Source organism: Myxocyprinus asiaticus, chromosome 7 (genome assembly GCF_019703515.2).
Source record: "Myxocyprinus asiaticus isolate MX2 ecotype Aquarium Trade chromosome 7, UBuf_Myxa_2, whole genome shotgun sequence".
Lineage (NCBI taxonomy): Eukaryota > Metazoa > Chordata > Actinopteri > Cypriniformes > Catostomidae > Myxocyprinus > Myxocyprinus asiaticus.
The window spans coordinates 52355850-52381379 of record NC_059350.1 but is presented as its reverse complement, the minus strand read 5'-3'; the positions used below and the strand labels follow the sequence as shown (position 1 = coordinate 52381379).

Sequence of the window (25530 nt, the reverse complement as noted above, 5' to 3'; positions counted from 1 at the left end):
CCATGTACCATGAAATTTGCAAGGCACTCTAATTTACTTAACAAAATCCCACGATAAAGCCATGGAACATTAAAAAAACCAAAACAAAAAACAAAAAAACAACAACATGGTATTACAATGGGGTACCATACCATTTCCTTCCCTTTCTAATTTTTGGAAATTCCAGTCCAGGCATTTAATTGAACTTTGGACAAACGTGAACTGAACAAAAAAAAAAAAAAAAAGAAGAAAGAAAAAATAACAAATGCACATCTGAAAAGTTGCCTACTGTAGGTGACTGCAGGCTGTTCTTAAGGTACTGTAAGCGATTTTTTCATGGAAAGGTATGCAAACATTTTTACTACTCCCTGAAAGATATTAATGAAATAAGTGTCTTGAGATATCTCACCAGTCACTGTAACAGCTCTAGACTCTGTAAACAGCAAACAGAAAATGTGTCCGCGGACAGTGGCGCTTTCTGCCAGTCAATCATTTTGCGCATTCTCATAATATTGTAGTTGCAGCGAAATACTGAGGCATAATACCATTTTTATGCCATGTTGCTCATAACAGTTGTCAGTTGAGGGAGCTATTTAGCTGCTGTTGTTTTTGACAACCGTTTCTGCTCGTGTCAGTCTCAATAAAGCTCATTTGGTATCTTTGAAATGTGCAGGGTTTTGCAAAAAGGGGGCATGGCTAATCCAAAGGCTCAGCATGTTGAAATTCTAGAATGGCTAAAATCGCTTACAGCAGCTTTAATGCATACTGCACAGTGGCCCCAAAAACTATTCGGACACTTAGAAATGTATAGATGTCATTGCATTAGATTATAGGTAACACTTAACAATAAGTTTCTATTAGTTAACATACTGTAAGTTTGAATTCATGAACAAACAATGAACAATATAGGTTATTTTTACAGCATTTATAAATCTCGTTGACTCAACAACCATAACGTAAGAAAATAAATAGCTTCTACTCAGAAACGTACATATTTATAACATTTTTTAACTACTTAATTTGCAATAATGTGTACAACACAAAATATTAATAATAAAGGTGAACTTAGAATGATGCATAAAGTCAAAGAATAATTATGAGTTTCTTGAACAACTTTGGCTTAAAAATACATAAAATTAAGATTTTAAGTACTACTAACTCAAACAATCATGTACAGAACTGATGTTTCTGTGTAAAAGCCCTTGTCCTTGAATAATTTATGCATGTTTGTTTGGTCAAAAGGAACTTATTGAGGTATTTAATTAGTTTTTATTAAGAATTCATAAAGATTTGAGCTCTTTTTGCATTATTGATGTTGTTTTACTGTAATCAGGTGTTTTGTGTCAAGTCACCATTAGGATGATTAGTGTTCCCTTTGGTGAAGTTACATGTAATTGTTACTTGTACATGTGAATGTGTGTAGCTGAAGTGCAGCTTTATCTGCACTTCTCTGGGGGAATCAGTCCTCAGTCACTACTTTCTTTTGAGCCAATTAAATTATGTACAAATAATAATTTTCAAAGTTAATTTGAAATAATGTGCTATTTGTTGTTAAATCTTATTCATGTGGCATGCCTTTTTAAGTAAACAAAGTTGAATGAACTGATACATTTGTGTATATCTAACAAAGGTTTTCTAGTTATGCTGACATAAAATGACCATAAGTTGAATTTACTTAAAAAGCATGCCATGATGCAAAAATGCTACATATATTTTAAATAAATCCAACACATCATTTTTTCAGTGATCTTAGTTAATGTTAGTTAATAAAAATAAAATTGTTCATTGTTAGTTTATGTTAGTTTATAGTGCATTATGTTAACTAATACAACTTTTGATTTTATGTATTAGTATTAGTGTAATGTATTAGTATATGTTGAAACTTGCATTAAACAAGATTAGTAAATGTTGTTAAAGTATTGTTCATTGTTAGTTTATGTTAACTGATGGAACCTTATTGTAAAGTGTTACTGATTACTAAATATCAAATCACGTGGCATCTACAAACTAAATCCTTAAAGGGACAGTTCACCCAAAAGAGAAAATTGTCTCATCATTTACTCACACTCATGCCATTCCAGATGTGTATGACTTTCTTTCTTCAGCAAAACACAAAGATTTTTAGAAGAATGTTTCAGCTCTGTAGGCCCTTATAATGCAAGTGAATGGTGATTAGACTTTTGTAGCTCCACAAATCACATAAAGGAAACATAAAAGTAACCCATATGACTCCAGTGGTTATCTTCAGAAGCTATATGATAGACGTGGGTGAGAAACAGACCAGAAAAGTCATTTTTTTTACTCTAAATCTCCAATTTAATGTTTACATCTTAAAGCCACATGTGGGGCCTGTTTAGTTTCACTTTCACATCTGAAAGTGAAAGAGAAGATTTAGAGTAAAAAAAGAACTTCAATTTTGATCTGTTTCTCACCCACACCTACTATATCGCTTATGAAGATATGGATTTAACTACTGCAGTCGTAATGGATTACTTTTATGTTTCCTTTATGTGATTTTTGGAGCTACAAATGTCTAATCACCATTCACTTGCATTATAAGGACCTACAGAGCTGAGATACTCTTCTAAGATAATTTAAAAAAAATAATAATACACATCTGGATGACATGAGGGTGAGTAAATAATAAGAGAATTTTCATTTTTGGGTGAACTATCCCTTAAATATTAATTTTGATAAGTATATCTATTGTTTAACCTGTTGATGCTCATTGACCCCCCCCCCCAGGTTTTGGTTTGACTTTGCTTAAATGAGTTCACATTTACTATATAGTGTACTATTCAAAATTGTTCCTAATGTTGACAAATTATACATCTTTATAATTTGTCAACATTATTAACTGTTTTTTGACTAGACTATACTGTAAATGTGGCATGACATGACACTTGATTTATTTTATTTAGTTATTTTTTTAATCTAATGCAATAATAGTCATAGATTTTTAAGTGAGGTTTATTTGTCCAAACACTTTTTTAGGCCACTGTAAAAATGCTACAACGTGATCCTATTCTGCAGCCATCAAGTCAAAGGTGAAAAAAAAAAAAAAAAGGGGGGGAAGTTGTCTGTGTTTCACTTTCCTGTCACTTTTTTTCCCGGACACCCCGCCCCAAACAATTCCGGCGCACACGTAACTGTTGACTCAACAGTCTAATATTCGTCCGTCTAGTCTGACGCGTCATAGGCGCTCATGCACCACGATGTTCGGCCTCTTCCTCTTTCCAAAACGCTTTGTGGATCTACAGAATTAGGTCAAAGCAATACAAACGACTAGAAACTCAGGACTAAACGTAGAGCAGGGGACAAAACATTGAAGAAACTGTAAAACTTTAGTTCAAATCGCAACACTGTAGCGCTTATCCGGCAACTTTTGGTTCATGCACAAAAACGGATATAATGTTTTTTCTGACAAGCTGATCGTTCTTTTCGGCGATATACCGGATGTATGCTTTCGTTGGAGATCCTGAACTCCAGCTGAAGTCTGTTGCGTGTGCGTTATGCATGTGTGGTGTGTCTGTGCCCCTCCTGGTCAGGTGACTGAGGTGTGCCTAATCACTTGAATCTCTGGAGATGCTTTGTTCTATTCTACCTGTCGGTTAAGTGAAAGCTGATCTCCGGCTCCGCGTGCTGAACTGCGTCCAGTACTCATCTAGGACTCGGCTTCTGGCAAAACATGATCAAATAACACCGAAGGCCTCGGACCAGTAGTACATATTTTTGGAAACAATATCGCGTTTATTTCTATGCGTAAAGGTGTTTTTTGGTGCTAGAATTAACGCTGAGCCGCGCTATTTGAGGACAAAATAGTTTACGATATCGTCCGGTTTCGCTCTATCATGGAAACGGTTTATCGCGGACCGCGAACTGAATTTTTATAGCCCTGTGAACTGAGGGGGAAAAAACTTTTGTCTTAGGTTTTAATGACTTTTCTTGAGTTTGGGTACTTTTTTAAAAATAATAATTACCGGATAAAATAATTCGCTCTTTTTTATTCGCCAAGAATTCGGATCGCGTGAGGCAGCATTATGGCTCTCTCACAGGTTCAGTGTCTTGATGACAATCATGTGAACTGGCGTCTGAACGAATCCAAACCGGAGTTCTTATACAGCGAGGAGCAGCGGCTTGCGCTCGAGGCGCTCATCACCAAAGGACGCGACGCGTTTGACTGCTATGTGAAAGAGCACGAACTGCGTCCTTTCCTCTCGGAAACGGAGTTGGAGCAACTCCGCAGAACCATAGAAGATTACAAACCCGGTTCTGAGCACCAACAACCGGATGGTATGACAGAGGGAGAGGACAGTACTGTGTCTTTACAGTACTGGCCGGACCGCTCTGATATCTCCATACCGAATTTGGACCTCGGATGGCCCGATTGTAATTCTTACCGCGGAGTGACGCGCGTCAACGTGTACACGCAGCCGCCGGTGGACGGACAGGCGCATATAAAAGAGGTAGTGAGAAAGGCCATCGCTCAGGCACAGAAGGTAAGCCAGCAAATTAGAGAAACTTGAGAAGCCCGATTGTGTGGTCAGTCTGTCCCATGAACACTTTATAGACTCAAAACTAAAGGTTCTTCAATGATTCTTTGCAGCACCATTTTGGCTGTATAGTTTTCTATGGACGTTATAAAGTTCTTGATGTTTCAGTATGTTCTTAAGATCCTTTAGATCAGAATAGTGTTTAAAGGTATAGTTCACCCAAAAATTATAATTCTCTCATCATTTACTCACCCTCATGCCATTCCAGATGTGTATGACTTTCTTTCTTCGGCAGAATATGAACAGATTTTTAGAAGAATATTTCAGCTCTGTAGGTCCATCCAATGCAAGTGAATGGTGACCAGAACTTTGAATCTCCAAAAATCACATAAAGGCCACATAAAAGTAATCCATTGGGTTAATCCATGTCTTCAGATGTGATATGATAGGTGTGGGTGAGAAACAGATCAATATTTAAGTCCTTTTTTTCTTTTCGTTTTTGTACCATAAATCTTCACTTTCACTTTCAAAATGTGAAAGTGAAAGTGGAGATATATATATATATATATAAGGACTTGCATATTGATCTGTTTCTCACCCACATCTATCATATCACTTCTGAAGACATGGATTAAACCACTGGAGTCTTACGGATTACTTTTATGTGGCCTTTATGTGATTTTTGGAGCTTCAAAGGTCTGATCACCATTCACATGCATTGTACGGACCTACAGAGCTGAAATAATCTACTAAAAATCTGTGTTCTGCAAAAGAAAGATATCAATCTGGGATGGCATGAGGGTGAGTAAATGATGAGAGCATTTTCATTTTTGGGTGAACTATCCCTTTAAAGAGGCACTTAGTAATTTTTTCCTCTTTAAAAGAGTTTTACTTAAAAAGAAATGAATAGTAATTCTGAAGCAAATTAATAAAATCATGAGCATTCACATGAGATGAAGACTCCAGTAATTTCAGTAACCTTATAAAAGCTGTTTTATTCTACATGAAGAGGGTCTCCTTATGGGGGCAGCCATGTTATGATTACATGACCAGCCGACGACTACTCTTTTAATCTCAGTAACTGCCCTGTTGTTAGACACTTTCAATCAGGGATTTAATTAACCCTGGTTTACTGTGAATAGTGAATTTCTACAATAGCATTGGTAACGTCCAAAAATGACTGAGTACACCTTTAATGATTTCATTTTCTAAAGCACAGGAAATAACAAAGTTTCTTCAGTGTAATAATTTAAGAATCAGCCCATATTTTTCAAATTCTAATCTGAATATTGAGAATACATCTAAATAGTATACACTGAAAAGGCAGTCTAAATAAACATTGGCGTATGTTTGGTGTATTTCAACATGACTTTTCACGTGTAAGCTGTTTAATTGTTTAAAAAGCTAACATGAAAATGCCAGACTCTAATAATTGAGAACAACTGAAAAAAAACAAAAACAAACTAAAGATTTGGAACATCTAAAGCTGCTCTCCCTTCATCCGTCCATCATCATCATCTGTCACGTTTCCGAATCCCTTCTGGCTTCAAACTGACTCATTTGTCTTGTCAGAACATGCCAAAGCTTAACCTCAGTGCTTTGGCCAATGACACATACCGGCACACATTTTCTTCCTCCCCACTGTCTTAAACACCCACACACATTTACACACTCTCAAATACTCAGTCAATCAAAGAGATCCCTTTATACAAAGACATTTTGCACAATGTGAGCTTTTGATGACCTAAGTGATGTAGAGGTTTAGGGTGTGTATGAGCTGTGGCTACATCATCATGATGTCTACTTAATAATGAAAACATACTCAATAATTACAATAGAACAGGAATCATGACTAGTTCGTGTGTATGTATGGCCTGTAATATATTTTACACAAATTAAATAATTCAAAACCATTTCCATATTGCGTATAATTAATTGTTTAAGATAAACATTAACTTTGCTTGTGTGTGTTTTTTACTTGCAGATGATAGCGATAGTTATGGATGTTTTCACAGATGTGGACATTTTTAAGGATCTAATAGAAGCTGGATTTAAGAAGAAAGTGGCTGTGTACATTATTATAGACAATGCAGCTGTACAGGACTTCTTACTTATGTGTGAGAGAGCAAACATGCACAGAGGACACCTCAATGTGAGTTAAAGGCGCTTGCAAGAATTTATGCACACCTGTTGTCGTCTCATGCACATCCATAGACTCATGTATTATAGCACTTACAGCACAGCTGTTGTAGTACTCATAATAATCTAAATGGCTAACACTTTACCATAAGGTTCTAGGCATTAACAAATGCAGTAGACATCGTGAACTAACAATGAACAGTCATTTTTTACAGCATTTATTAATCTTAGTTTAATTTGTAAATATACGGTTGTTCATTGTTAGTTCAGGTTAGGTAATAATGCATTAATTGCACTAACTTATACTAACTTGTAATGCAAAATGAGTATGTGTAGAAATGAACATTAACCAAAACAAAAAAATGCTGTAAAACTATTGTTTATTGTTAGTTCTTGTTAACGAATCTTAACACGCATAACCTTGTTTTACCTTACTGTACGTTACACTGAAAACCCTAATAAGTTGACTTTACTCAGTTGTTTGAGTAAACCTGTTCCCTCAATTGAATTGAGTAATGGGGTCTCCAAAACCTGTGTAATTAAGTTCACTTAACTTGCTGATCATATTGAATGAACATAACTATGTAAGTTAAGGTAACTAGATGCAGGTAGACTCAACTCAGATTTGCTATTTAAATGTTGTTGTTTCTACTTAATAATTTTAATTGAATGGACTCAAATTTAGGTCATACAGTAACACAGCATGGATAAAGAAGATTATAACTGATTGTAGGTCAGTCATTATATAAGCTTATTTCTCCACAGAAATGCATAGACACCTGTACTACAGTTGCACATGCACAGGGAGCAATTGGAACTATAAATAGTGCCCCATATGTTCCCTTTGACCAAGGAAACATAATTAAATAATTCAAGCGCAAGGCATTATGGATATTCCCCATTGCTTCAATTTTGTACTCAACGGTTTGAGTTAGTTACACTTAAAATCTTAAGTGTATTGATTTTTAAGAATAGGAACAAAGATATTTGAGTTATTAGCTCAAAATTTGACATTTCAAGTAGTGTTTAATTAAGACAACTTAATTTTTCCAGTAATGACAACATTAAGGTTTACAGTGTACCTCTAAATCTCATGAATCATCCTGTTTCAGTAGGTGTGTAGTTTTGTCACTGAAAAGGATAGGCTACCTAACCCTAACTATTAGGCGTAACCCTAACCTTTCCCTAACCCTAGCAGAAAAAAATGCATTCATAACAAAATTTACATCTGAAATCATTTTTTTTTTCTTCTTTTAAATATGGGCTTATGAGAGCCAGATGGTGTATAATATTTGAATATATTTGGGTTTGTGTGTGTTTGAAAAACAATGTGTGTTTGTAGCATCTGCGGGTGCGATGCATCGGTGGTTTGGAATTCTACACGCGATCAGCTCAGAAGCTTCGTGGCTCGCTGGGTCAGAAATTCATGTTTGTGGATGGAGACCGTGCTGTGTCTGGATCATACAGGTTTGTATATATATATATATGTGTGTGTGTGTATATTATGCACAAACATGAAACTGTATATCGTAAATGCTGCCTAATCACACCAGATACCAGTTTGTGTGTCTATAGGCTGATGCTTGGCTAAGTATATGTTTAAACACAGACCTGTTAGTAAATATTGTTTGCCTTGCAATTGCAAAGTTTTGGGAATTTTTGCTGGTGAATAATTTTAATCATAATTCTTTTTTTTTTTTAATGGTGAAGCAGCTTTGCTTATACTGCTTAACAGGCATCATGGTTTCAATTAGTGCAAACTATTGTTGAGAAAGCTACTTTGAAACTGTATCTTGCCAAACTACATGCTTCATTTTTATTGAATTTTCCAATGGAACCAGCCGTCCAAATGTGGCTACGGCAGAAAGTCCCTGAGCTGAAATGAAAACGAGATCGTTGCAACTGGCTACTTGCAATAAAACAGTTATACTACAGTGAAACTATCTGTTTAAAAAAGTGCTGTTAACTACAGTGAAGTTACTTTAGGAGGCAATATTTTTTTAATTATACTACTATCATTTTATAATCAACATAATCAGGTATTTTTATGCCACAAAATCATTAAACGAATATTCTGGGTTCAATACAAGTTACGCTCAATTGACAGCATTTGTGGCATAATGTTGATTACTACAAAAATTAGGTTAGACACTTCCCTCCTTTTCTTTAAAAAAGTAAAATTTTTACAGTGGTTTACAGGGTTACAGTGAGGCACTTACAATGTAAGTCAGTGGGGCCAATCCGTAAAATGTTGAAATACTCACGGTTTCAAAAGTATAGCCACAAGACATAAACAATATGTGCATTAACATGATTTTAGTGTTACTAAAGTGTTTCCTGTGTAAAGTTACATTAAATTGTACAACTCTGTTGCCATGACGACATACCATAAACCTTAAAACGACTGTAAAAATGTTGATTAAAAAACTTCACAGCTCAATGAAGTTTTAACAGAATTAATGTAAATGCTTTTTATTAAAATATAAGCTTCAAATTTCTGCCTTTAAACCCTCCAAGGATTGTCCCCATTCACTTCCATTGTTTGCTCACTGTAACCTCAAAAAGGAGAGAAAATATTTTTTGTGGTTATCAACATTGTCACAAATGCTTTTGATTTAGATTAGCATGTGTTGAACCCGGATATTTCTTTTAGGATCTATCATTGTTGAAATAGGGTGACATCAAAAGGGGATGCATAAACTTAGAGTAAAAATGAATTTAAATGTAAAAAAAAAAAAAAAAAAACCCACCTTAAATATAACTGTAACTAAAAAAATTGCTTGTTACTATAAAAGCTACACTATAGTTTCATTATTTTAAAAACGTCTAAGCTAATGTCATGCTGCTGAAAAATGTAGTTACTTAGTTACTTCTCAACTCTGGTAGCAAATATTTGGAGGACTTCTCTAGATGTCAGTTTTCTTGTTTTACCTAAACCTAAAATATTTGTGCTGTTTGTTTGTCCCATTATTTTTAAACATTTAGTTTTAAAACAGTGTTTTATAGAGTCCTCAATTCTGCTTTTTGGGTTTCAGTTTTACATGGACTGCTTCCCGTCTGGATCGTAATATCATCACAGTCATGACAGGTCAGGCTGTGGACACCTTTGACAAACAGTTCCGTGAGCTATACCTGAACTCTCGTGGGGTCATCCTATCCAAGATCCCACTGGCAGACCCACCAGAGCCTGAGCCTGTCCTATTCTCTGTTCCTCCCCCTGTTTCAGCAACTGTCGCAAGAAAACTCATTAACCCCAAATACGCATTGGTAAATGTGGATGCATCAACCAAAGCCGCTTCGGACAAAGCTAGAGCCAGCAGTAACTCCCCGAATCCAATGGTCCAGATTAAGAAGCCCAAACGTGAATTACCGCAAAAGCACCCAGGACTTGCAGGTTTGTTAAAGGCGGATCTCATTTCCTACTTGCCCATCTGGCCTGAGCCAGATCCACCCAGCGATGTTATTGGGTTTATTAATATTCGCGACACAAGCAAGCCAGCACCGGTGCATTTAATGCGCTCGCAGATGTGTGGAACATCGCAAGCAATCCGCTTCAAAGACCCTTTCTTCTCCCCACCTGAGGAACTTCCAGAAAAGGCAATTCCCCGACCTAAACCATCACCTTCATCTAAAACAGATACCGTAAATGCAAACGTTCAATCAAGTACCCAGCCTCCGAAAGATATTCAACCAAATACTAATTCTAGCAGCATTCATCAAGATGCACCAGTTTGTATCTCCCATTTGTCAACCACCGAATTGCAGGAGCCCAATCCCAACCCTTCTCCAGAAGAGCAGCAGCCAAACCCTAAACCCATGCATTCCTCTTCAGAAAACCAACCTGCTTCAGTACCACCTGTTCCCAAGCCTCGCACCTTACAGGTGGTGGTTAATACACATGAGGGATCTGGAGATGCAGAGATCAGTTTAGTTAGAAGAGAGAAGATCCAGACAACCAACTCAAAGGGTACAAGTAGGGGCACTCGTGAAAATGATACTGACAGCATTATTGTGACTTGTGCAGATTCATTAAAGGATGAGAATTCCTCAACTTCAGAAGAGTATTTTGAGTGCACAGACTCTGGTAGCACAAGTCCTAATGACAAGCTCCCTAACGGAATGATAACGGGTTCTGGTCGCTTTGGAGACCACAGCCATGACATGCTTAATGTGATGGCGAGGTTCTCTCAATCTATGGTGGACTTGCGATCAGATGACATTGAGCCAGAGCTACAAAGTACCGCCGAGAAGAATCTCCTGAACAAGCAGAACAGAGGCAAAGCAAAGGTAGGACTTTGATTTATTGTGTTGGCATGTTAGTTTGAGAGTGAAAGTGTTTTTTATCAGATTTAGCACTAGCAGTCCATAACCGTGGGCGTGTCTCAAATAGACAAGGGCGTGTTGTGGAACGCACCAAGGCATGTCAATGTGCTTTCCGGAACTCTGTCGACATTTCCAGCATGCCTGAACCTGCTAGGAGAGTTAACATGTACGGGGTGGCAAGACACGAACAGGAAAATAGCATGTTATTAGGCTTTACCAGCTTCCTTATTTGGTGGAATTTCCACATGGAATCAGCTGTCCAAATGTGGCTTTGATAGAAATTTCCTGTGCTGAAGTTGAAGTTGGCAGGAAACTATTGCACAGCCCCTTTAATGTTCTACTATTATCGCATTCAAAGTCGAACTCTTTTTAGTTTTATCCTGAATTCTTTCCATTATATCAAATGTTTCTTTTAAAATGCTTCAGCTAGGTATAACTTAAATTACTTATAAACCACCACTGTTTCAAAATGATTTTTGGGGCATAATGGGCCTTAAAGTACACACTATGTTTAACTTTATGGAAATGAAAACAAGGCTGTGTGGTATAGAAGTACAGTAATTTCAATAGGTTTTACTGTTATGTACATTGGTGTCGTAATTATTTAGATGACTAAATACTGAAAAATACATCTTTCCAAAATTCATATTAAAAATCCAGAAAACTTGGATTGTGAAAAATAGACATCGGACCTTAAGACAGTAGAGCCTATTGAATGGACTGCAATTCTCGTCAACCCTGACTTAGATCCACACTACCCTGGTAAAAAAATCCAGCTTAAACCACCTTAAGGTTGTAGAAAGTGGTCAAACAATATATCCGAGGCTGATAAATCGATATTCTGAATTTTTAAATTGGCGGCATCGGTCGGTACATTTTCCTGTTTGGCCCATTCGTTTCTCAATCCGCTGCAGCACCAAGAATCGACTGCTTGCAAGTGAAGGAGCTGTCTGAGACATGTAAATGACCAATCACAGCTCGGTTTGTTGTTAGTGCCATCGTATGACCTTTTTCAAACTCTGGGTTTTGGAACACGGAAGTAAACGTTTGCAGGGTATTCTTCGACAGCGGTGAATAGGAGATCACAGCAAATATGATTTTCACTTACCCATTTGCTCCAAGACCAAAAGAAAAAAATCCACTCTTACATTTGAATGACTTTCCAGAAGAGGAAAAAAATAGAGAGCAGTGGATTAATTTACTGTCACTCAGCAACCCGCTCACAGCTGTGATAATTCGACTGTGCAACAGTCTCATTTAAACATTCCCGCTTGCTTGTTTCACTCTCTCTCTCTCTCTCTCTCTCTCTCTCTCTCTCTCTCTCTGTCTGTCTCTCTCACTTCTCAACAGTTTCATGTGACTGGTAACTGTCTTGTCTAATGATACAAAGGAAAATCTAAATAAAACTATCATATAATCATCTGCAAATATGTGGATATCTTGTTTACACAGTTTGAATTCACAAAACTTACGCAAATCTGTGTTTTTCCTGTGGAGCACTCGTAAATGTTCCTCTTAAGTGCCTTTTATAATAGCCTAGATCAAAACTGTGTCCCTCTGACTCACGAACGTTGCTTAATGGTTAGTCCATGGACCGTGACACTCCAAGCAGGCGATCCAGGCCAAGTAAACTAGAAGCGGTCAGTAAATTGCTGCTCTCGCTAGATCCGGTGGTATAATTACATGTTATGTTCACTGTGCACTGTATGTACAATTAGTTTGATTCTGTATTTTTTGTTTTTTTTTGTTGAGAAAATGTGGTCCCTAATGTGCACATACCATCCATGGTTGCTGGACTACTGTGTGCACTGTTGTTATTTCTTCCTAATGTATTCCAATTTTCCTATGTGCAAACAATTAGCCTACTAAAGTAGGAAGACTAAACCGAAATCAGATGAAACTGCTATCTACCATCTAAAAAATGCAAATTCTACATTTGAAAGTTAAAGTTTTGTGTTAAAGTTTGAGTAAATATAATGCTAAATAAAAGTTCATTAATATTCTAGACAATTTATGTACGTGTCATTCAGGGTCCGAATTTAACACCCAGCAAGCGCCAAATGCGGGTACATTTTCTATTTGGCTGGTGAATTACACGGTGTTGTACACCACTTTGGCGGGCGCTTTTTTGTCAGTTTGTGTCAGCTTGTGACATGTTCGTTTAGTAGTCAAGGGGGTCCTGTAGGTCTTCAGTCAGTAAGTTTGCAGGTCTTTACATGGAACGGCTCTCATTAGCTAGTCTCGCTGCTCATCGCAAGTCTCAGTTAGCAGTAGGGATACTGTGCTCATGTACTGTATGTGTGGAGCCGATGTTGTGTTGAAGCCGGCTGTTCTTACGAGCTCCTTGGCTCACACTCGCGCACTCTGTTTGTAGCAGATTACAGCGATTGGAGCGCTAATTTGCTACACACAGACTTCATATTTATTTAATGAAATAGTAGCCATTTGCAGTTTAATAATCACTTTGATTCACGTAGCGATGGGCTTTTCAGAGGTGAAAACTTCCGTTAAAACACACAAAAACGGAAAGAGCTTTAAAATAAAAGCTCGATTTAAATGGAAAAAATAACCACAGAAATATATCACTACTGTATAGTTAAGTAATATTCACTGTACTACTACTACTACTACTACTAATAATAATAATAAATCAATAGTAATTGTATAATATTGAAGCAATGTCTCACACCTGTGATGCTCTGTTATGCAGCACTTTATTTGACAAAAATAACTCCAATGCTGTATTTTGGATTGTGCTGTGAGGTTCTGAATAAAACCACCTCATTTGATAAAAATAATACAATATTATGTTTTAAATTAATTGTTCTATTTTAATTTTATTAAAGTTTTAATTATATTCATTTATTTGGACACAATTTTGATGATAAAAAAACTGTTGCTATGGATTTCAGAAAAAAATAAAACAAAAAACAGGTATCAGTATAGGCGAGCACTGAAAAGGAAGTATTGGTACTCGTTTTCCCAAAAAAAATTGTATGAGGAAATTTCTAGTTGGCAGTAAATCTATAAGCCGGCTCTTTTTTAGTGAATCAAAAAGAATGATCAGTTGGAGCTGACTGAATTATCTGACTCAATCCATATAAACCAAGATCCAGGGCCGGAGTGGGATTCACATTCAGCCCGGGATGTCATGTCCAAGTCCGCCCACACCCAAAAGGGGGGTTGGCGGTGAAGATGATAACAATAAAACAAGATCACAGCAAACATATGCAATATGTGCAATTACTTGAAAATAATTTAAGCTCTCCATGTCATTATACCACATACGGCATTCACTAAGATTTTCACTTTGTCATAAGACATCATTGAATGTGTTGTAAAAATAAGTGAATGTTAAAGGGATAGTTGATTATTTCCTCACCCTCATGCCATCCCAGATGTGTATGACTTTCTTTTGCAGAACATGAAGATGTTTAGAAGAATATCTCAGCTTTGTTGGTCCATTCAATGCAAGTAAAAGGGAAGCGGTGAGAAACAGATCAATAATTAAGTCATTTTTTACTATAAATCTCCACTTTCACTTTCATAAGCACTCTTCTCTCTTAAGAGGAGTTCTTCTGTTTTTTTTTTTATTTACATATGCATATCACCCCCTACTGGGCAGGGAGGAGAATTTATAGTAAAAAAAAGGACTTAAATATTGATCTGTTTCTCACCCACACCTAACATATCGCTTTTGAAGACATGGATTAAACCACTGGAGTTGTATGGGTTACTTTTATGCTGCATTTTATGTGATTTTTGTACCATTCACTTGCATTGAAAGGACCAACAGAACTGAGAAATTCTTCTAAACAGCTAAATTTGTGTTCAGCAGAAGAAAGAAAGTCATACACATCTGGGATGGCATGAGGGTGAGTAAATGATGAGAGAATTTTCATTTTTGGGTAAGCTAATGGCACTTTTCCACTGCACGTTACAATTCGACGCGACTCGACTCAACTCTGCTCGTTTACTTTTCTGAGCCACTGCAGTTTAGTGCCGCCTCAGCGTGGGTGGGATTATAGGCTGATCATCATAGTTGTGCTGCCTCTACTGCCATGACATCATCTTAAACGCGACACAAACATTACTGACCATAAACAATAACACGACCGCTAGCTGTTAGCTACTAGCTCATTTTGCTGCATTAAGCAGATGTTGAATGGTGATTTTGCATGGTTGTTTTAGAAGCAAGCTTTCCAGTAGCTGGTCAACTAAATAAAGTGAAGCTTTCAAGCAGAATATAGAGTTAACGTAACAAAACGTACCATCCTCCATCGTGGACTCCAACAACACTGAGTCCAGGGCACTCTCCCTCCCATTGCTAAACGGTCTATTGCCATAGATAGATAGCGTCCATTTGGTCGAACCACTTCCACTTTCTTCTGTTTGAACCACTCCGGCTGTTGTGGTTTTTTAACTTTTCCCTACACTGTTGGTAGGTCCAGTGGTAGCCATGTGCGGCCAACAGCTGAGACACTTCCTGAAAGACTTTTTCATTTCACATCATTTCGTTCGTCTCTAACGAGAGGAACGTCTGCATCTCGTTTATTGACCATGGCGTGGTTTTGCGTACAGCCATTTCTTTTTACAATTTGAAAGTCGCGTGAACAAATGATATTGCTGTCGCTCTTGCTAACTTTAAAACTAGCGGGTTGATGTCCCGTGTCGCAAATCCAGTGACGCTGGTAGTGACGATTCTCTCTGACCAATCAGTGATCTGCAGGGTTTTGACGTCACATTTAGTATCGTCTCGGCTCGCTTAGAACCTCGACCGAGGTGGTACTAAAAAAAGTATCAGGTACTGTCCATAGTGGAAAACCCCCAAAAAGCGCGCAGAGTCGAGTCGAGTAGAGCTGTACCGTGCAGTGGAAAAGCCCCATTAGTTTTTTTTAAAGACTATCTAGGCACATAATAACACTGCAGAACTGTAAATGTTTATAACTCTTTCAAGATGTACAGGCTCACACTTTAAATGGTCAGTGCTTTGTATTTTAGATAATTAAAATAGCAACTGATCCAGTGAAACAATGAAGGTTGAGTGATTGTTTTTACATTTTTACATGCCATTCAAAAACGTGCCATTTTACAATGATAAGAGTGAAATAAAAGACTAAAAATAACACAGTTGTACTTTTCTTTTACTTGGAATGTAAATGTTCAGGACAAAGGCATAATGGTTACTGTCTCTTTAAGAGGGTTTTATCGCATTATACAACATTGAAGGCAATCTGTGCAGTTTGTTTAGTTGTGTTTAATCTTTTGAGAGCTGTAAAGTCCCATTATTTTCGTACCGTGTCATGCTGTTGCATCTGTATTCATTTACTTTAAGTATTGTGTTATTTTGTGACAAAAAATAATTTTGCTATTATCATTCTGCACTGCTAGGGAAAAGGATTTCAGAGATTAATTGATTGAGATTGTGAGACTGCAGTCAGTATTAAACTTGTGATGATCTTGTACCTGAAGCACGTTCATCCATTCAGCTATTAGTAGCCTGTCTGTTCTCGATGGATCTTCCGTGATCCTTCCCGTGCTACCAAATGAAGCGGTGCAACATCAGCAACATCAGTTTCGTCTCTCACAGTGTACTCTCTCATTTGTTTGGGTGTGAGATGAAAAAATATAGACTGTGTCCGCAGGGGCGGATTTAGGCATAGGCGACATGCAGTTGCCCAGGGCGGCATCTTGTGGGGGGGCGGAACGAGGCACGAGGGGGCGCACCCCTAAACCCCCCCCCGGTCAACAACTTTGGGGGCGTGTTGAAGCGGGTTTCGCCAAGCTAGAACCGCTACTGTGTCTCTGCTATAATACGGAACGCAATTCTGATCCTTTAAATATCGGATGTTACGGACAGTTGGCAGTTGTTAGGCGACATATGATGAAAGTTTGTCAATCAACATGCGGATCTAACCGGCCCAACGTTTGACCGGCCCAGCAGGAATTCTCCCGATCTTTCCAATTAGCCACTCCGGCCCTGCCAAGATCTGTTTCTGTGTTAATTGTACTTGAGGCTCATGAGACTCATGAGAGTTACTTACTGGTCGTTCATATGACAACATGTAGTTTAAAATTCAAATTTAGTTTTGTGTAATAAGTGAATAATCTGAAAAATAATTCTAAATGGACTATCAGGCAATTAAATATTTAATAAATAATAAAACAATACAATTCTTTAAAAAAGCAGTTCACTTTTAAACATGCTTACAGTGTTGTTTATTTGTCTCTCATGTCTGTAAAGTCTACTTGTAAAATGCAATAAATATTCATAAAAAGAGTAATAAAAATGTCCGGTAAATGTTTTCACCAGCCACATTGGCTGGTGGGCTAAAAAGTAAATTTCAGACCCTGGTGTCATTTATTATTATATTAAATTGTGTGATTATGTTGGCATTATATCGGCCACCCTGCCCTCTGGATATTGGCATCGACCATTAAAAAACCCATATCGGTCTTTCTCTAGTTGTAGCTGTCTTTTCATAGTTTCTAGCTGGTCCAAGCTTGGTAATTCTCAATAAACCTGTCAAAAAAAAAAAAAAAATGTCCTAATTTATTAAAAAATCTAAATAAATAAATTATATTTTGCATATAGAAAATTACGTTTTTAAAAAAGTTTTACATTATTTTCATGAAAGTTACGCACAATTATAATTACAGCAATGCGAAAAAAGGTGGTCATTATTGTACGTGTTACCACAACGAGATTTTTTTTTAATAATATATTATTTAAATTATAAAGTATACATACATAATAGTAGTGTTCCCTTTGTTCTGCCTTTCATTTTTGCTGGTTTTGAAAAAAATAAATAAAAAATTGTACACCAGCATCTTTTTTACTATAATACAGTAAAAAAAAAAAAAAAAAGTCTGCTTTGCAGAAATGAGAATTATCATTGAAACTAAATGATAAAAAAAAAAAAACGAATCTTTAAATAAATCTGGAGAAGAGCATGATATGGATTAAACTGTTTCCAAATGAATATGTATAACATCTGCAACGACACCTACATTTGCTCCAAGGTAAATTAAAGCTAATAACTGAACATTAGTTTATTTACGTATTGATTCAGGTCTTAGAAAAGGCGATAGTAAATAAAGAGTTCAAAACGTCATAGCGAGTGTGTTATGAGACATTATAAACAGCTCTGTTCACTTACGCTAATGTTATTAGATGTGTAATTGCCATTTAAATGAAGTTTTTTCTCTTTTTAAGTGACTTTAGTAATCGATTGCCTTGATTCTGATTCACAGTTTTTAATCAAATTACTGTGTAATTTAACTATTTATTTTACAATAAACTTCAGATAAATATGCATTACAATGTCACCCTTCATACCAACCCACGTAAAAATATTATCCATTCCGTTTATGAGAATATTTTGCCAAAAACCGCATCGTTCACAGCAATCTCCCATTCATTCCTATGGGGAGTTCTGCAGAGCTTGTTAGAGCGAGCCACCGTAACCAAGGAGGGCGGAGCTTAGGGAAGGGTAATTTTACCCTGCCACTCACACTTTAACACAGTTGTGTTGAGAAATATGTCTGAAGAGACAAAGACTATTGTGCAGTGAGCAGCCCTATTTATTTCTGAAAATATCCCGATATATATATATATATATATATATCGATAATCATCTGGAAAATCTTCCGATTATCGTTGCATGAAAAAGGCATCGATCCCAAGCCTAACTGAAACCAAAGGGAATAGTAAATGTAAAACATTCTGATGCTTTAAGGGTAATGACAACTGGGGGTTTAATGTGTTTTGAGGTGTTCTGAAATTAATCACTATGAAAAAAATCTTAATGGTCCTAAATGTAAGCTTAATTTTCTTTATGCAAAATATAATTTAATTTTTTTAAATGACCAAGACATTTTCATGAGAATCTAGCTAGATTTAGGTGGCTGTCCAGCTGGACTACTGACTGAGCTGGTAGGCCATCTTGGTCAACCATGGTCCAAAAACCAGCTTGACCACCTTAAGCTGGTATGACATGGTTTTTCTTTGGCTAGCCTTTTGGTTCCAGAACCTTAAGTCTTTAAAAGTGAAAAAAGCTTTGACAAAATATGACATAGAACTGGATTTTTGCAGCAGTAGAGGATGCAACAGCTGGAGCATATGTAGAGTACCTGGGTAAAGAGCCCTGCTGATCATTCCAGGTAGGATGATGAAGATCATGGGAAGCATCTTGAGATAACTGGCAAAGATGGATGCTCCTTTGGCGTGACTCAGATTCTTGGCTGACAAAGACCTCTGCACGATTACCTGTCAAGTTATATGATCAAATAAACATTTTATTCAGTTAAACGTGGCCCTTTCCTGTTTAAACATGACTTCTGAATAAAAATATGCAAATGACCTAATGAATGAAGAATAAAAGCCCCAAAATTTTAGACTTAAGAATTATTTGTAATGAATTCAGTAATGAATATTTGTAAGGGATAGTTCACAATTTTGTCATAAATTACTCACACTCATACTCGTTCCAAACACATCCAACTTTCTTTCTTATGCTTAAAGCTTTAAAAAAAGACCCAAAAGTATCATAAAAGCAGTCAATGTGACTCGTGTGGCATATTCCAAGTCTTCAGAAGACATGTGATAGGTTTTGGTGAGAAACAATGCAAAATGTAAGTAATTTTTTAGTGAAAATCATGTCCTTTGCATGTTCACAGTGGCATGTGTGTTTACATGAGAAGTTGCATTTTTTTAGCACAAAATAAAAGTTCTCGCATCAATGCACAAGCCACAACAAGCTTCTCTCTTATTAACGCACAACAGACGGCAAGATTTTCACTGAAATATGACTTAAATTTTGGGTATGCATCCAGAAGACCTGGAATATGATGCACAAATCACACTGACCACATTTATGATACTGTTGGGTCCTTTTTTTAAGCTTAAAAGTGAGGCACTATCAATTGCCATTGTATAGAAAAGACAGGAAGTAGTCATTAAAACATCTTCTTTTGTGTCTTTTCCACCTAATAATGACATGCAGGTGAGAATTATGACAGAATCCTCATTTTTGGGTGTACTATTGCTTGAATTCATCACTAGAGTAACTTGAAATCCTATCTGAAAACTATTTGTTATTCATTTTCTTTCTCACATGTACTTTCCTCCCCTTTAGTTTTATCAAATGGTCTCCAGGTCACCAGTTCGAGACACTTATGGCCGGGCCAAAGTGGTGATTGCTAAACCTGGAGTGTTCCACAGACCCCCTAAAAGCAGCGGTCATGTCATCGGAGGTCGCAGGTATTGGCAGGGAAAGAAATGTGCCGCTGAACGTCCCCCAAGTGGATCAGGACAACAAAACCCAAATCGCACTGGTTGGTCTCCTAGAAGACACAGCTCTGCCTGTAAAATAGAAGGACTGCAAACCAGCCAATCACCTATTCAACAGCTCACACACTCAAACTCTGGCTCTCCCACTCAGCGGACCTCTCAAACGAAATCTACATCGCCCCAGAGAAAAGTTGAGACTCGTACACCACTAGGAATCTCCTTAGCCAAACTCTCCAAATTCAACCACCTTCAGGGGAGGGTTCCAGTGAACACCGCTGGTTTTAGCTTGGAGGATACATTTGTGTCACGTGGGCACAATGAAAAGTGATTTATGGTCCACCCCCCCCCCCCCCCCCCAAACCCAAAAAAACAACAACTTTGTATTGATTGCAAAGGTATGAATGTGCAATGATGTAGCCACCAGTTTTCATTGGCATAGACTTAGAATCCTTTAAACTGGATCTTCAAACTGACACCAGTGTTACATAAAAAAAAAAAACAGTGAAGTTTGCAAACCCAACGCACAGAGCTGGACTGTATATGTGTGTGTGTAAATGAAAGCTCCACACTTGTTACAAACAGACTGACTCTTTGTTGTCATGTGCTTATGAGTAATCCGGACTGCAAGACATTTGGTGGTGGATTTGTGACCATGGTGATGGCAATTTCACATTCACCTCTATATTGACTAACAGTGTTTCAGATTGAGAAAGAGGAGGTTGGAAATGGCTAAGATACAAGCCTGACCAACACAGTAAGGTGATTTTACAAATTCCTAGACATTTGCACACACATTCACCCTAATATTGTGTGTTTGCAGTTCTTCTCTTTGATTTAATTGAAGATAGAACTGCCAACAAGATTTTGTATTTACAAGAATTTTCAATTTCCTTTCCTTCTAATACCTATGGCTTGGCGATAAAACAATATAGTTACTTATCGAGAAAAAAAAATCCTTGATATCGATAAACTTTTGAGTAATTTTATACATTTAGCCTATGTTCTACATAAATGCTATGTAAATTTGCGAGCTGTTCAGCAAAGTTATACACACAACTAACTAATTGAATCACAATCATTAAATCAGCTGGTTAGGGAGTATTAGCTTGCTAGCGTTTACATAGCCCTGCTGTCATAAAAACCAGTAATGAGGCTAGGTAGCTAGCACCTAGCTATCCAGCTAATATGATACTGTTGTGCACCGAACAAGACAGCACTGACAATGTAATACTATTGACTGAACACAACAGCAACTCCGACATCAGCACCATTGCTGTTTATTTAAGTACTATTTAGTTAAGTGTTTTTATGATCCATAGCGCACACGTGCACACATTTTTGAAAAAAGGCAAGAAATTATTTCTAATTGTGAGGTTTATTAGCGGTTGGCAGTCCAGCTTATGGTGCATTACCGCCACCTTCTGAGCTGGAGTGTGGAGCATCACAAGAAAGTCTTTCAGTGGAATCAAACGTTTGCTGAAGATGATGTTATTGCTGAAATTTCATCGAAAAATTTGTTTGCATTTATTTTTTAGGTCTAACAAACATGTGGAATGAATTCCCTTCCCCATTAATGGTATGAAATGTATATTGTGATAAATGTTGACATCGAACGATATGAAAATAAATATTATAATAATATTTTTGGCCATATCGCCCAGCCCTACTAATACCACACATTCTCATTACTTGCCATAGTTTAATGTTTATTTCAAATTCAGTTGACATCTCAAACTTTTTGCACATATTTTTACAGCAACCAGTTAGAAGCAAAGGTATTTTAAAGAAATATTTGGGTTTGATACAAGTTGAGCTCAATCGACATCATTTGTGGCATAATGTTGACTAACACAAAAGATAATTTTGACTTGTCCCTCATTTATATATATATATATATATATATATATATATATATATATATATATGTGTATATATATATATATATATATATATATATATGTATGTGTGTGTATATATATATATATATATATGTGTGTGTATATATATATATATATATAAGGTGCAAAAATCATGGTTATGGTAAGGCAAGAACATTTGAAGTGAATGTCCTTAAAATGATTTCAAAATTATAGCCACATGATGTAAACATTTATGTGTTAACACAATTTTAGTGTGATAAAATCAGGGATTTACCCGCATTACAGCGTTTACCAGATTACAGGGTTTACCATCTTTACATCGTCTGACAACAAAGTTGTAATATTGGATAATACTTTACACAGGTAAGGTTAGTAAGTGATTTAATCACACTTAAATCATGTTAAAATGTGTAATGTTTATGTCTTGTGGCTATACATTTGAAGCGGTGTGTATTTTAGCATTTATGGACTGGCCCCATTCACTTCCATTGTGCCTTACTGTAACTGCAATTTTTATATATATACAGTATATATATATATATATATATATATATATATATATATATATATATATATATATGAGAGATAAATAACAATTATTTTTGGTGGTAATCAATATTATACCACAAATGCTGTCGACTGAGCTCATCTTGTATTGGACCCGGAACATTTCTTTAAGGTGCTAGTCTGCACACACTGATTACTACAGATTCTGTAGTCTTAAGGATCTACTTGAATAATTTAGAAACTTTTTAAATGGATATTTGATTCAATTTGCTTTGTTAATATATACCTGTACCGCATGCTCAAAAGGTTGTACTGATCTGTACCTTCCTGTTGATTGTTCAGCCAAGAAAACATTGTAAATATTTCTTTCCAAAAAAAGTATTTCTTCCATGGAACACAAAAGTAGATGTTAGGCAGAATGACAGCCTCAGTCACCATTCGCTTTTATTGAGTGGAAAAACATATGGCAATGACTAAAGTCCAGGGATGGAAAGAAATCGAGGCTTAATCAGTTCCAGTATTTAAAAAAAAAAAAAAAAAAAAAAAGATGCAATAAATTGCTTATTGCCAATGCAACTCACAATGCAAAATATGTTTGCAGTACTGTCCTCTGTGTGGGTTTTTTACAATTTGGGAAAACCAGGGTAGGTTTCAGAGTAATTTGTGTATGTTTATGCATACCTGATCAGTGCACCAGTACCAGGTTGCAAGAATGGTTAATCCCAGTGTCATGCCGGGCCAGGGTAAGTCCCCATGCACGGGGTCTCTGAACAGGTGCATGGCATCAGCCCTTGGCAGATGACATGTCGTGTTTGGGATGATCTTAGATGGCACAGCTTTCAAATACACGCTCTCCAGGTTACTGTAGCCTCCAATCTTATTAAATGCTGAAATACATGTGCAGAGATGCATATCAGCCAAATCTACTTATGATTTTGGTAAAATGTAGAGTTTAACATATATTTCTTTTTAAAGTAATGTCGAAACAACGTGTGGTTAACTTGAATTACAAATGGAATGTAAATTTTGTATTTTTTCTAATAAAAAAAATACTATTTAAATTTCTAACTTGTTTAAGCAATGTACTTTGTGTATGTCACATAGTGATATTTTACTCATTGATATATTACTCTATAGGAATGCATTATTTCTATTCAGAATCTTGGTCATTCTGAATCTTCACATTTAGTTGTCACTGGAAACTTTTCACATTGCGCCTGGTTAGGACATGGTATGTGGAAAATCTTTTTTTAAATAAGTCATATTAGGCTACCTATCATTTGCAAATTTCACAATATAGAGTTTCTTTAAACATATAAGGGGAGACTTAAGTTTACTCTTGTCCGAATATATGCAAATGTGATTTTACTGTGTTCAACCAACACTGTAAAAGATTATTTTACCTTTTAGTTATCTTAACTTAAAATGTAGAGTTAGAATAACTACCCTGGATTGATTTTGTTGAGATTACTCAATTATCCAAGCTTTTGTTGGCTGAACTTGTGATTAGTTATTGAAATTTTTTTTTTTTTTTTTTTTTAAATAATTATTGATCTGAAATAAAAATAAATCATAAATCAAAAGATACAATCAACACATCATGCTCACATATTTTAATTCCCAGCATGATCTGTGGCATGAATAAATTATGCAAATTGCAGTGTTACTGTCTTTTATTTTTATTTTTTTTATTTATTTATTTTTTTTTACTGTTAAAATTTTCTCTTAAGGCAGCACGAACATTTTTTTTTTTTTTAAAGCTATAACACAAATACGATGACATTGGAATTTTAATGTGGAGTAAAACAATAATTCACAACAAATATTCTAATTTAAGAGGGTTTTTGTGCTAGGTGTTTAAAAACCTCAACATACAAAACCTCTTCTGGACAAATTTGTGCAATTGAAATTTTGACTCAAAATTGTATAGTTACTAAGATATAGCCCTTGTGAAAACTTCCCTATGTGACAACCTGCCCCGGTCTCCCCTATAACCAGCCGACCATCACAGTTAATGTAAGATATATTTTTTCCTCCAAGTAGGATTTACTGAAAATATGAAATATCTGTACATGCATTTGGGTAAGCCACATACAGTGCATTTAGAAAGTATTAGGGTATGCTAAAATTCTTTAAATTATTATTTTTTTCACATCACATTAAAAACGGATTTTTGATAACTTAGCAAATTTATATATATATATATATATATATATATATATAAATATATATATATATATATATACACACATTTTATTACTTATACACACACACACACACTACCGGTCAAAAGTTTTGAAACACTTACTCATTCTTTATTATAATTTTGTTTTTCTTCACATTTTAGAATAATAGTAAATTCATCAAAACTATGGAATAACATAAATGTAACTATGGGAATTATGTTGTGACTAAACAAAATCCAAAATAAATCAAAACTGTGTTATATTTTAGCATCTTCAAAGTAGTCACCCTTTGTCTAGAATTTGCAGACATGTACTCTTGACATTTTCTCAAGCAACTTCTTGAGGTATCACCCTGGGATGCTTTTTAAACAGTATTGAAGGAGTTCCCATCTATGTTGGGCACTTATTGGCTGCTTTTCTTTATTATTTGATCTAAGTCATCAATCTCAAAAGCTTTTTTTTAGTTTTTTTGTTTTTTATTATTATTACATTTTAGTTTTATATGAAATAAATTAATATGGTGGCACAATTATGTTTTTGTCTACAAAACTAATTTCAAACATTTAAGCATACACATTCAGATCAAAAGATTTTTAAGATCATGTGAAACATTTCAGTCAAGTGTTTCAAAACTTTTGACCGGTAGTGTGTGTGTGTATATATATATATATATATATATATATATATATATATATATATATATATATATATATATATAAACCTGAAATATC

The 25530-nt window shown here is 35.9% G+C and overlaps 2 protein-coding genes across 2 annotated transcripts in view; one reads left to right on the top strand and one right to left on the bottom strand.

The window, feature by feature from the left end:
• Positions 1-25530, bottom strand: part of slc5a10 (solute carrier family 5 member 10) — a 44998-nt gene that overhangs the window by 12352 nt on the left and 7116 nt on the right. Inside the window, exons 8-9 of the mRNA XM_051703670.1 lie at positions 23295-23500; positions 19068-19203 (exon numbers count right to left, since the gene is read on the bottom strand). Of these exons, the coding sequence (XP_051559630.1) occupies positions 19068-19203; positions 23295-23500 (342 nt within the window). The remainder of the gene's footprint in view (positions 1-19067; positions 19204-23294; positions 23501-25530) is intronic.
• Positions 3180-24149, top strand: LOC127444348 (protein FAM83G-like). The gene is made up of 5 exons (XM_051703654.1): positions 3180-4478; positions 6457-6624; positions 7954-8078; positions 9647-10898; positions 20072-24149. The coding sequence occupies exons 1-5, from the start codon at positions 4020-4022 to the stop codon at positions 20552-20554; spliced, it is 2487 nt and encodes an 828-aa protein (XP_051559614.1). The 5' UTR covers positions 3180-4019; the 3' UTR covers positions 20555-24149.

What these genes read in the sequence shown, in the direction of transcription:
- LOC127444348 (XM_051703654.1), top strand. Translation starts at nt 4,020, where the DNA reads ATGGCTCTCTCACAGGTTCAGTGTCTTGATGACAATCATGTGAACTGG. An exon ending in CCATCGCTCAGGCACAGAAG is followed by an intron (nt 4,479 to 6,456) that starts GTAAGCCAGCAA and finishes TTTTACTTGCAG; the next exon opens with ATGATAGCGATAGTTATGGA. An exon ending in GCTGTGTCTGGATCATACAG is followed by an intron (nt 8,079 to 9,646) that starts GTTTGTATATAT and finishes TTTGGGTTTCAG; the next exon opens with TTTTACATGGACTGCTTCCC.